Source organism: Anomaloglossus baeobatrachus, chromosome 1, assembly GCF_048569485.1.
Source record: "Anomaloglossus baeobatrachus isolate aAnoBae1 chromosome 1, aAnoBae1.hap1, whole genome shotgun sequence".
Lineage (NCBI taxonomy): Eukaryota > Metazoa > Chordata > Amphibia > Anura > Aromobatidae > Anomaloglossus > Anomaloglossus baeobatrachus.
The window spans coordinates 119,766,808-119,779,234 of NC_134353.1; the positions used below are offsets into that span (position 1 = coordinate 119,766,808).

The 12,427-nt window shown below is 50.6% G+C and overlaps 1 protein-coding gene across 1 annotated transcript in view; it reads left to right on the forward strand.

Annotated features, from left to right (window-relative positions):
- The window catches only part of GRXCR1 (glutaredoxin and cysteine rich domain containing 1), a 130,798-nt gene extending 118,636 nt beyond the window's left edge, over positions 1-12,162 (forward strand). The window contains exon 5 of the mRNA XM_075333995.1: positions 11,983-12,162. Within this exon, the coding sequence (XP_075190110.1) occupies positions 11,983-12,162 (180 nt within the window). The remainder of the gene's footprint in view (positions 1-11,982) is intronic.
- The last annotated feature ends 265 nt before the right edge of the window (positions 12,163-12,427 follow it).

The window sequence follows — 12,427 nt, forward strand, 5'->3', positions numbered from 1 at the left end:
CAACGCGTAGGCGTACCCACTTCTGCTGGGGGTGAGCTTGACATGGTCTAGGGCGACCAGTTCCAGCGGTTGATGTGGGATGATTGGGTGTAGGGGCGCCCTCTGGCTGGCCTCGTCCTTCCTTCTCAGCGTGCAAGGACCACACTCTCGGCACCAGGCCTCTACCGACTCCCGCATCCCACTCCAGTAGAACCGCTCTCTCAACAGCATCTCCAGCTTCTTCCACCCGAAGTGTCTGGCACCATCATGGTATGCCCGCAAAACAGTAGCCACATCAGCTTGGGGAATAACCAACTGGCAGATTTTCTCATGGGTCTTCGGGTTGATCAGCTCACGGTACAGCTTCCCTTGATGTAGATAAAGCCGTTTCCGTTCCTTCCACAAGTGCTGGGCTTCAGCTGGAGCGGCAGGGTCCATTCCAACAGCACCTTGTTCCACCAGGGTCTTGACGAGGCGGACAGCCGGCGCCTGGTTTTGAGCTTCCTGCCACTCTTGACTGGGCAGTGGGTCCAACTCCACCCGTTGTTGGTGTATTTGTACCTTCTCAGTTGGTGGCTGGTGAAATGCAGGCAACTCAATCTCCTCGAGGTCATCATCCTCGCCCCCTTCTTCTGACAAATGGGGCATTCGGGAGAGTGCATCAGCATTAATATTGACACGGCCAGCTCGGTACTTGATGGTAAAGTCGTAATTAGCTAGCCGGGCCACCCACTGCTGCTCCAATGCACCCAGCTTGGCTGTGTCCAGGTGGGTCAACGGATTGTTGTCCGTGAAGGCGGTGAATTTTGCTGCAGCCAAGTAGTGGCGGAACCGCTCTGTGATAGCCCATACCAATGCCAGGAGCTCGAGCTTGAAGGAGCTGTAGTTCTCGGGGTTCCTTTCGGTTGGCCTAAGCTTCCGGCTAGCATTAGCTATCACTTTCTCCTTCCCATCCTGGACCCGGGACAGGACTGCTCCCAGTCCCACATTGCTGGCGTCGGTATAGAGGATGAATGGGCAGCCATAGTCAGGATACGCTAGGACCTCTTCCCCAGTCAAAGCCGCTTTCAGCTGGCAGAAGGATTCTTCATGCTTCTCCTCCCACACTAGTGGGGCCCCTAGGGACCTACCACCTTTGGTCTGTCCCACGAGTAGATCTTGCATGGGAGCAGCCATCTTCGTGTACCCTTTGATAAAGCGCCGGTAGTACCCCACCAGACCCAGAAACTGCCTTACTTCCCTCACTGTGGTTGGTCTCGGTACAATAGGACGGTCTCGAAGTTTAAGTGTCCCAGACAGCACACCATCAGCCGTTGGAAGGTCCCTGGGGCGTTGCACAGCCCGAACGGCATACTATTGAATTCACAGAGCCCCATTGGAGTGGTGAAGGCGGTTTTCTCCCGATCTTCCGGGGCCACGGCCACCTGCCAATACCCACTGGTGAGGTCAAGGGTAGAGAAGTAATTTGCAGTTCTCAGTGAAGCCAAAGACTCTTCAATACGAGGCAGTGGGTAGGCATCCTTATGGGTTATCTGATTAATCTTCCGGTAGTCCACACACATCCGCATGGTACCATCCTTCTTCTTGACCAGTACCAACGGAGCGGCCCAGGGACTACAGCTGTCCTGAATAACCCCTGCCTCCTTCATGTTCCTCAACATATCTTTGGCACACTGGTAATGTGCAGGGGGAATAGGCCTGTACCTCTTTTTGATAGGGGGGTGTTCACCGGTGGGGATGTGGTGTTGGACCCCTTTGATCTGCCCAAAGTCTAGTGGATGTTTACTGAAAACCTGTTCATACTCCTGCACCACCCTGTACACCCCTGCTTTGTGATGTGTAGGAGTATCGTCAGTACCCACGTGTAGCTGTTGGTGCCACTCCTTTACTACCCCTTGAGGCGGGGGAGTGCTGGTGATAGGTGGGGAGACTGAGGGACTGGCTTTGTGAATGGTGTGCGGATCCAGGGTGAGCAGCTTGGCAATGGTGGCATACCGGGTAAGCCTGACTTCTTCCTCCCCACAGTTCAACACCCTCACGGGCACTCTCCCTTTTTTTTACATCCACCACCCCTCGGGCGGCCATTACAGTGGGCCAGTGCTCGGAGGGCATGGGCTCCATCATGGCAGGGTAGTCACGCCCCTGAGGCCCTACTGCTGCCCTACACCAAATCATCATCTCACTCCTAGGGGGCACAGTCAATGGAGCAACATCCATCACTCTCACTCCACCAATCTCTCCTCCTGTTGAGCTTACATGCTGGCGGTACATCAGAGCTCGGATCTCACGCTGCACAGCTCTCTGCCGGCTTCCCGCTGCTTTGGCGGCTAGCTGTTGCAATAAGGTCAACACATCAGCCATGCAGTGCTCCATTACATTGGTTCCCAGCACTATCTTCGGGTTATGGTCACTGGGTTCATTCATGATCACAATCATACCCTGGTGTTGCAGTTCAGCTTGCCCCACTGTCATAGCCACTTGTTTATACCCCACCTGGGTCAATGGGAGTCCATTAGCAGCAATTAGCGTTATACTATTATCTGGGGGCGCCAGCTCGTCTATTCCCCAATACTGCTGGTACAACGTGTATGGTATGGTGGTTACCTGTGATCCAGTGTCCAAGAGAGCCATCACTGGTATGCCGTCCACAGCCACGGGGATGATGGGGCGGGCCCCGATATATCGGTCCCGCCAGTCCGGGGGGCCACGATGTTCTACTCCTGAGGATTGGCCCGGGGCCCCAGGGGTTGCTCGTTTAACAGTCACTGTCGGAAGTAATGACCAGGCTTACGGCACTTATAGCAGATTGGAGGTCTGCTCCGCGGGTTATTAGCACTTCTCCGCTGCATCCAGGGAACATCCTCAGGGCTGTCAGCAAGCTGTATCTGTGCTGGAGGCTGAGATCTGGTCAGAGGTTGTAGTGCAGCAAGGATCTTGGCGAAGTCTCCGTCCATGCGACGGACCTGAGCTGCCAGTTCTTCCACTGTGCTGCTTGAGGTTGCAGGTATTTGAGAGGTTGGTAGGGCAGGGGCTGCCACAACGGGGGCCGTCTCAATGGGCCACGGGGCTGGCTCCAAGACTTCTGCCGCTGGGGGCTGTAGTGCTTTAATGGCCCGTTCCTTCAAAACAGCAAAGTCCACATCAGGGTGTTCCAGGGCCCACAGCCGGAGTTGCTTGCGGTCCTCAGGGGATCTCATCCCCTGCACAAATTGCTCTACTAACATCTTGTTGCTATCCGCCTCATTGATAGGGTTCACCCGCTTTAGCGTGCGGAGGGCGGTCTGCAGACGTAAAGCATAGTCCTGAATGCTATCTACAGCCCGTTGCCGGCACTGGTAAAACTACATCCTCAGCTCAGCTTCAGTCCGGGTCTCAAAGGCAGTCTGTAGCTTCTCAAAGATGGTGGCTACAGAGAGCCGGTCCCCCTCGGCCCAGGTCTCCGCCTCCTGCTCAGCCGTGCCGGTTAACTGGCCTAGCACTACCGCCGCACGTTGCTTATCGGTCAGGGGGTACAGTTCTAGCAACGGGTTAAGCTTTTTCCGGAAGACCTGTAAAGCATCAGGTTTCCCGTCATACTGCGGTAGCCAGGTAGCTCCGGGCGCATAGGGCAAAGAGAACGGCATCATCTGAGCGAGCGCGGGGGCCGCGGCCCCTCCCGCTAGCGCAACCGGGGCCTGGGCAGGCCCATTCCCATCCGCGGGTGCCACTGCGGCTGCGACCGCCGCTCCCCCACCGGCTCCGTCGGGCGCAGACATCTTGTTTCCGTCCCCCTTAGCTCTTTCCGGCCCCTCCTCTCTCGGGGCGGGGTTTTGGCCTTCGCGCCTCTGCTACTCGAGAAGACGCTCGAGCGGGAACTTTTCGTGCCAAAGATGGCGGCTTCTGAAATTTTCCTGCCGGATACCTCCGGCGGTAACAAGGCGTACCTCTACCAGACGGCAGAGCAGTAAGATCCTGTTCGTGACGCCAAGTTGTCGCGGGCGGGGAGGAGGGTGTCAGCACTGCGCTCGGGTCCGGCTGCTGCTGCTCAGTGGTGGCTCGAGCGGTGGGCCGGATCCCGGGGGTTCTCGAGCGGCGCTCCTCGCCCGTGAGTGAAAGGGGATTGGGTGTTGGGATAAAGTTTATTGTCCGTGACGCCACCCACGGTTGTGGTGATTTGTTAGCACCACCGCTGCTCGGTGTGGGGATCCCGGGAGTGATGGTGTGAAGGAGCAAGTTGTTGTGTTGCCCCTCCGTGGGTAGGGGTTGGTGATCCCGGGGCCCAGTGGTGAGGTGGGAGATGCAGGTCTTGGTGGGCGCAGGGATGCGGGGGCAGCGCTGTGCCTTGCGGCACTGTGGTACTCACTCAGCCTGAGACGTTGACACAGTTCTCGGTAAAACACACAGCTGGAAAGACGGTTCCCACGGACGGCTGCACTTGCTTTCCCCAGTAGGTGACGGTGATGTCCCTTTTCCCTGCACCTGATGTTGTTGATGGTCTCGATGGGTTCCCACCGGTAACCCGCTCCCCGGCTTCAAGCTGGACCGGAGGAGCTCTACTCTTTGCCCGCAGGCGCTGGCCCTTAGAAACTGGTGCCCTGGCGGTGGCGGTGTCTCTACTGTAATGGTTGGGCTGTTGCCTTCAATCGGGACTTGGTTGTTGGGGGATCTACGTCCCCTTCACTGACGGATTTGGCAAATTATGGCGACTCCTAGCCTTGCCGGGATCCGAGAGGCCCCTGCCCTGGTGCTGACTGTCCTTTGTACACTGCTCCAGACCGCCGGGCCACTACCTGTCCGCGGTCCTTCCAGGAACTTCCAAACGGTCACCCCTCCGGACAATCACCGCCGTTGCTGACCTTGCTGACTCTGTCCTGCACACAGCTGGACCACTTCAGGCTTTCTTACTGTCACCGCTCTTACTTTCCTCCTTTTCTCCAGTTTTCTTTCTTCTACTTTCACTTGTCTACTTGTTTACTCCTCACTCAAGCCCTGCCTGGGCTAAACTTCCACTCCTTCCACTTCCTCCTCCAAACTCTATCTGCCTGGTTCTTCCCGCCTCCAGAGCTGTGAACTCCTCGGTGGGCGGAGCCAACCGCCTGGCCCACCCCCTGGTGTGAACATCAGCCTCTGGAGGAAGGCAACAAGGATTTTGGGTTAGCTTTGGTGTTCCTAACTGGGGTGTAGGGTGTGGTGGTGTGATGACCTGTGACCCCTGGCTTGCCCAGGGCGTCACAGGGGCATATACATTACTGGGGGGCATACACGTTACTGGGTGGCATTCACATGAAAATAAATTGAGACATAATCTTAATCCTAGGCTATACCATTACCACTAAGTAGGCTAGTAATACCGCCGAGCCCAGCTCACTGTCTTTAAAGGCAGTACTTCTGTTTTGTGACAGTGCCTGACTCTCTGCTGCGCAGAGCCGCTCGCAAGCAAGTAGCAACCAACAACACCTGCCGATTGCCTGCCTCCAAGTGCAAAGCTGACCTCTATGGCTGGAAAGCTATGTCAGCCAGGTGGCACGTTGTGCGCATGCAAATTCAACTAGAGAGAAGAGTGACAGATCAGGAGGAGCTCCTCCTGAGTTACAGATGATGATACTCAGTCTGAGTCTGACACACATCATCAAAGCCAAGGAAACTCACACACACTGCGGTCAGTCGCCACTGTTCCCCCCCCCTAGTTCATGGTCCCCATAGCAGTGGCGTGGCCTGCTGCCATTGGTGGTGCGCCATTGCTTCACAGTTGTATTTTTCCCCTAATAATGTAAGGCTATGAGATGAGGAGTCACGTCCACAAGACTTCAGGAGCTGGTTACTATTTATGTGCTCTAGTCTGGTTTGTAAATCTGCACTATGGGGAGATAAGGTATGCACACCAGTGACTATGGAAGGGGAATACATGGAATAGCAGAAACTGCTGTGTGAATACTGACATGAAAAATTCAATAGCTATTTGTAAGAATGAAATGTGAAAAATGGAACCTGCATTACTGCCATGAATATATGAATAAAGAGAAATTTAGCTACTGAATTGATCAATGCAGAAGAGCCCCAACACTACGCCAAAGTATTTCTCTACGTTGGGGTCCCTAGCTTGTGTGTGTCCTCTCATGCAGTTAAAAAACTTACCGTGTATGGGACGCTGAGACCCAGGCTATATATGCGTATAATGTGGATTGGCAATAGGTGTGTGTGGGGAGGGTTCACAAACGAAAAACTACTAACATTAAGGAATAACGTTTGGAACTCCATTCTATGTCTGAACTGGGTGCAAAAAACCTAAAAAACATCACTATGGGGAGATAAGGTATGCACACCAGTGACTATGGAAGGGGAATACATGGAATAGCAGAAACTGCTGTGTGAATACTGACATGAAAAATTCAATAGCTATTTGTAAGAATGAAATGTGAAAAATGGAACCTGCATTACTGCCATGAATATATGAATAAAGAGAAATTTAGCTACTGAATTGATCAATGCAGAAGAGCCCCAACACTACGCCAAAGTATTTCTCTACGTTGGGGTCCCTAGCTTGTGTGTGTCCTCTCATGCAGTTAAAAAACTTACCGTGTATGGGACGCTGAGACCCAGGCTATATATGCGTATAATGTGGATTGGCAATAGGTGTGTATGGGGAGGGTTCACAAACGAAAAACTACTAACATTAAGGAATAACGTGTCAGCATTCACACAGCAGTTTCTGCTATTCCATGTATTCCCCTTCCATAGTCACTGGTGTGCATACCTTATCTCCCCATAGTGATGTTTTTTAGGTTTTTTGCACCCAGTTCAGACATAGAATGGAGTTCCAAAGGTTATTCCTTAATGTTAGTAGTTTTTCGTTTGTGAACCCTCCCCATACACACCTATTGCCAATCCACATTATACGCATATATAGCCTGGGTCTCAGCGTCCCATACACGGTAAGTTTTTTAACTGCATGAGAGGACACACACAAGCTAGGGACCCCAACGTAGAGAAATACTTTGGCGTAGTGTTGGGGCTCTTCTGCATTGATCAATTCAGTAGCTAAATTTCTCTTTATTCATATATTCATGGCAGTAATGCAGGTTCCATTTTTCACATTTCATTCTTACAAATAGCTATTGAATTTTTCATGTCAGCATTCACACAGCAGTTTCTGCTATTCCATGTATTCCCCTTCCATAGTCACTGGTGTGCATACCTTATCTCCCCATAGTGATGTTTTTTAGGTTTTTTGCACCCAGTTCAGACATAGAATGGAGTTCCAAACGTTATTCCTTAATGTTAGTAGTTTTTCGTTTGTGAACCCTCCCCATACACACCTATTGCCAATCCACATTATACGCATATATAGCCTGGGTCTCAGCGTCCCATACACGGTAAGTTTTTTAACTGCATGAGAGGACACACACAAACTAGGGACCCCAACGTAGAGAAATACTTTGGCGTAGTGTTGGGGCTCTTCTGCATTGATCAATTCAGTAGCTAAATTTCTCTTTATTCATATATTCATGGCAGTAATGCAGGTTCCATTTTTCACATTTCATTCTTACAAATAGCTATTGAATTTTTCATGTCAGTATTCACACAGCAGTTTCTGCTATTCCATGTATTCCCCTTCCATAGTCACTGGTGTGCATACCTTATCTCCCCATAGTGATGTTTTTTAGGTTTTTTGCACCCAGTTCAGACATAGAATGGAGTTCCAAACGTTATTCCTTAATGTAAATCTGCACTAGGCCTCCTTCACATGTCCGTTTTTCCTGTATGTGTGGTGTACCGCCCCGATGTTGGTCGGATTGCTCAGATCAGGGATTGTGGTGGCTTGAGGGGCCCGGACCTGGGTTTGCGGACACTTTGATCTGTGAAAAGGGGGTATTTACAGGTGATTAGTTCGTGACACCACCTGCGGGTTGTGGTAATGAGAGTACCGCCGCTGCTGGAAGGAGTACCGGGGCAGATGGTGTTAGGCAGCCAGGTGTCAGTCCCTCTGCAGGTAGGGAAGGCCCCGGACTCAGGGTATTGGTGCTTTGGGAGAACAGGGTGCAGGGGATCAGGGTACTCACTGTGGGTAGTCGTGGTGCTGGATGAAGTTTATAAAGGAGACACACACGCTGCAGGTAAACCAAAGTCTCTGTGTACAGCTGCACCGTGAGCCCGTCCAAGTACCCGGTCCCACCGATGTCACTTAGTGATCCGGAGCCTGTCTCTGTCCACAAGTTATGGTCCGTTGGTGGTCCCTGTGGCTTGAAGCTGTTGGGGGCCCTGCTCACTATTTGTAGTGTATCTGCGCTCTTGAGGGCTGGCACGTGGGACTTTAGTGTGTTACTGTGTCTGGATACACCCTTGTCCCCCTCGTTGTGCTGATGCCCTCAACCTCTGAGCTCATAGGGAAGTCCTCGGAGGTCCTCTCTCTTAGGCCTGTGCCACACTCACGTGAAAATCACGCACATGCCGCGAGACACGTATTTTCCCTGCGTGTTGCGTGTGGTAAGTATGTGTCTCCGGTATGTGTGGTCTACATGTGTTTTCCGTGTGCTATCCGCACACGGAAAACACATACCACCACCATACTATGTTATCGCGGATAGCACACGGAAAACCGATAACCGACCACTCATGTGGTCCTCGCTGCTGTCCAGGGTTCTGATCTTCGGCTCCAGCCCCGCCCACTCCCGCTGATGCTGCTTCCGGCCGAGCGGAGGGGCAGAGATTAGAGCCTGTGACATCACGCCCACCTCCATAACATGCTCATAATGAGCGGCAGTCGGCAGCAACTGTTTGCAGCGGAAGATTCTGCAGGGCTGGTGGAGGTGAGTATTTCTTTTTTTTTATTTTAAAATATTGACATGTGTTTCTCCGGCGCGTGTCACACGGGACCGCATCAACACTACATCCGTGTGGTACGGGTGCAGGCCGTGTTACACCCGTGCTGCCGGAGAATACGTGGACATGTCAGCGTGGGAAACACACGGACACACGTAAGTACGGAACAAACACTCGTTCCATTCCAAAATACTTACGTGTGTCCAAACAATTATGAAATCATATGTCCACATGTGTACGTACCTCCGGTATGTGAAAAAACTGACAAACACGTACCGGAGGCACGTGAGTGTGGCACAGGGCTTACAGGTGAATTGCCAGGACGTTGAATCCATTCCTGACCTAGAGTCCTGTACCCCGTCATGCTCGGTACTGGTCAGTTCTTTTGGGCCTTCTGGTGCCGACAGTCCTCCAAGACTATGTCCGTCACACCCTTGTCCAATGTCACTGCTACTGGTGCCCGACTCCTCTGGACGCAGATCACCACTTGCGACCCAACCAGCGTCCCTAGCTCTCCAGGAGCTCACTCACCCAGCTCCTCTCTCTTTGGAGCCTACTTCTGTTCTCTTCTGTCTCCCTCTCACAGTTTGCTCAGTCCCCCAGTGGCCAGCCCATTTCCAGTTTGTCCACCCCCCTGGTGTGTCTGGCAGTGGCTGCTGTGGGGTGATTGGGTTTTGTAGTTCAGATGGGAGTGACATAGGTTTCTTGGGTACCTGGAACCATGCGTGGTGGGCCCTGCACACTGGGTAAGGATGCAGTTCCCTGTGGCACCCTGATGTATACAGGGTCGCCACATGTGGTATTCTTTTTACACGGAAACCACACATATCAAGCGATGACCCAGGGACCACCACAGTGCAGAGTAAGTTACGGCACAAGACGAGACATCAGATAAACAGGGTTTATTTACAGGCAGGGACAAGCAACTGCTGCGAGGTAAGGGAAAGGAGGTAGGAGGAATCGCAGAGGAATAAACAAGCAGACAGCATAGCTGAGGTGAACTACAGCCGTCACTTCAACTACTGCAACACAAAGTGGGAACAGTGCAGAACATCAACAAAATACACTTAGCTACACTACGCAACAGTCTAACTGGCCTCCACTACTGGGGCTGCGTGGCTACTGCGCTCTAATGATTGCAATCTACTCTACGCCCTGACCAAGGTGCACCAATTCAGACTCACGGTACTGTTGTGGGGAACCATCTACCTCCGGGGCAACCGGGTTAGTTAGCTTGCATTTCTCCAAGTGGGGCCAGATGGGACTTCTCTCCTCTTTGGGCACTTGGTGGCCGGGATCCTCGGGGTGGTGTCTTCCCTTCTTATGGTATTAAAAAAGTAACTGAAGTGAGCACCAATATATATATATATATATATATATATATATATAGATATAGATATACTGTATATATATATATATATATATATATATATATATATATAGATAGAGAGATAGATAGATAGATAGATACAGAGTGCAAGACAAAAATACATAATCACTAAAGATGAAGCCTGCACATCAACAATTTGATATTGGTATAATGTTACAAGCATGTTGATAAATGCAATGAAAGATGCAATGTAATAACTGAAAAGTGAGAAAATGAATCATGAAATGCATACCTGCCAAGACTATTAGGAAAAAAGAGATATTTAGCAATCACATTGATCAATGTAACCAAGCCCCAATACCTCGCCAAGGTATATCTCTATATTGGGGTCCCTAGCTCTGTGACCCTTCTTATGGGTCATGGCCTGGCTAAAGTCTAAAGGGGGCTTTACACGCTACGATATCGTTAATGTTTTATCGTCGGGGTCACGTCGTTAGTGACGCACATCCGGCGTCATTAACAGTATTGCAGCGTGTAACACTTACCAGCGACCTTAAACGTCCTCCAAAGTGGTGAAAATTGTTCACCATGGAGAGGTCGTGCTAAAACCAAAAATTGTTAATGGTTGTTTAAAGATGTTGTTCCTCGTTCCTGCGGCAGCAAACATCGTTGTGTGTGACACCACAGGATCGAGGAACCTCACCTTACCTGTGTCCCGCCCGCAATGAGGAAGGAAGGAGGTGGGCGGGATATTCGTCTTGCTCATCTCTGCCCCTCCGCTTTGATTGGCCGGCCGCTTAGTGACGTCGTGGTGACGTCGGCGTGACGCCGAACGCACCTCCCCCTTGAGGAAGGGATTGTTCGGCAGTCCCAGCGACGACGCCGACCAGGTAAGTGCGTGTGACGCTGCCGTAGCGATAATGTTCGCTGCGGCAGCGATTACTCGATATCACATGCACGACGGGGGCGGGTACTTTTGCGTACGATATTGCTAGCAATTGCTAGGAATATCGTAGCGTGTAAAGCCCGCTTTAGTTCTCTCATGGTCAAACTCACAGAAGTCACGCAGCTGGCACTATGTATCTCCCACCTCTGTGCTTATTGGATTCTCCGCCCTCACAGATACTTGCCCGCACTTTTTCTCTCTGGGTTAAACCATACACAGTCTCATGGAGGGGAGGCGTCGGCCAGTCCCATTCACACCGGGAACAGGGGGCATTGTTGCCTTAGTTACCAAAAGTATCCAGTTTTGTGTTTGCCATCACCTGCATATTACTCTTTTTGAACAAGCAAATCTTCTATCTATTCCAATACATATAATACATGTATGACCCGCATAGCTTACACTTTAAAGTAGCCCGGAAACATACATTATATAATACACTTTAATACAACACTTAGTAGGAGTGGGGGTATCCTGACCATCTCCTACACACACACACACACACACACACACACACACACACACACACACACACACTATACACCTATGAGGCTGTTCACAAGTTCATGTTTTTTCATGGACTATGTGTCCAAGAAAAACCATACAGAGACCTGTCAGTTTTTTACCAGCAGCACAAATGTCAAGTGGTAATACAAGTCTATGGGTCCGTGAAAAACACGTACAGCACACAGATGACACACTGATCAAAAACGCAATTTTTCACGTACATGTTGTATGCAGACATGTGAAGGAGGCCTGACATTGCTCTGTGTGCTGTCAGTGTGTGGTCCGTCATTGCATACATGGACATCTCATGGATCCAAAAATAGGTGGGTTTGAACGTACTGTAACAGTGTATATTCTGTGCTATATATTCTAACGTACCCCAATAGTACACAATAGTAATATTTTTCTGTCTCTTTTTATGCAGAGAGTGCAGCACCCTCACGCATGTGCCTCTTGTGGGGGGTTTGGCTTCCTTCCTTGTCTAGTGTGCCATGGAAGCAAGATGTCAGTGTTCCGAAACTGCTTCACGGACTCTTTTAAGGCTTTAAAGTGCACAGCGTGCAATGAGAACGGGCTACAGCGCTGTAAAAGCTGCACTGGTTAAGTAAAAAAAGCAATTGTCGCTACGATTCTTATTGAGATACGTCATTTCTTACACATTTTTTAAGGTTATATTTGCATAAATAAAGTGAATTTGTACATATGAGTTTCTGATCTGTTTTTTAAATAGATGATCAATTTAAAGTGCATCTAGGGTTATAAATCACAATACTGCTGTTTGCTCAGGGCCTTATGTTTGTCTAGTGTGCAGTACTAAAAAAGACAGAAATAGCATTTTTGGCATCTTATGGACAGGCAAATATCTATTC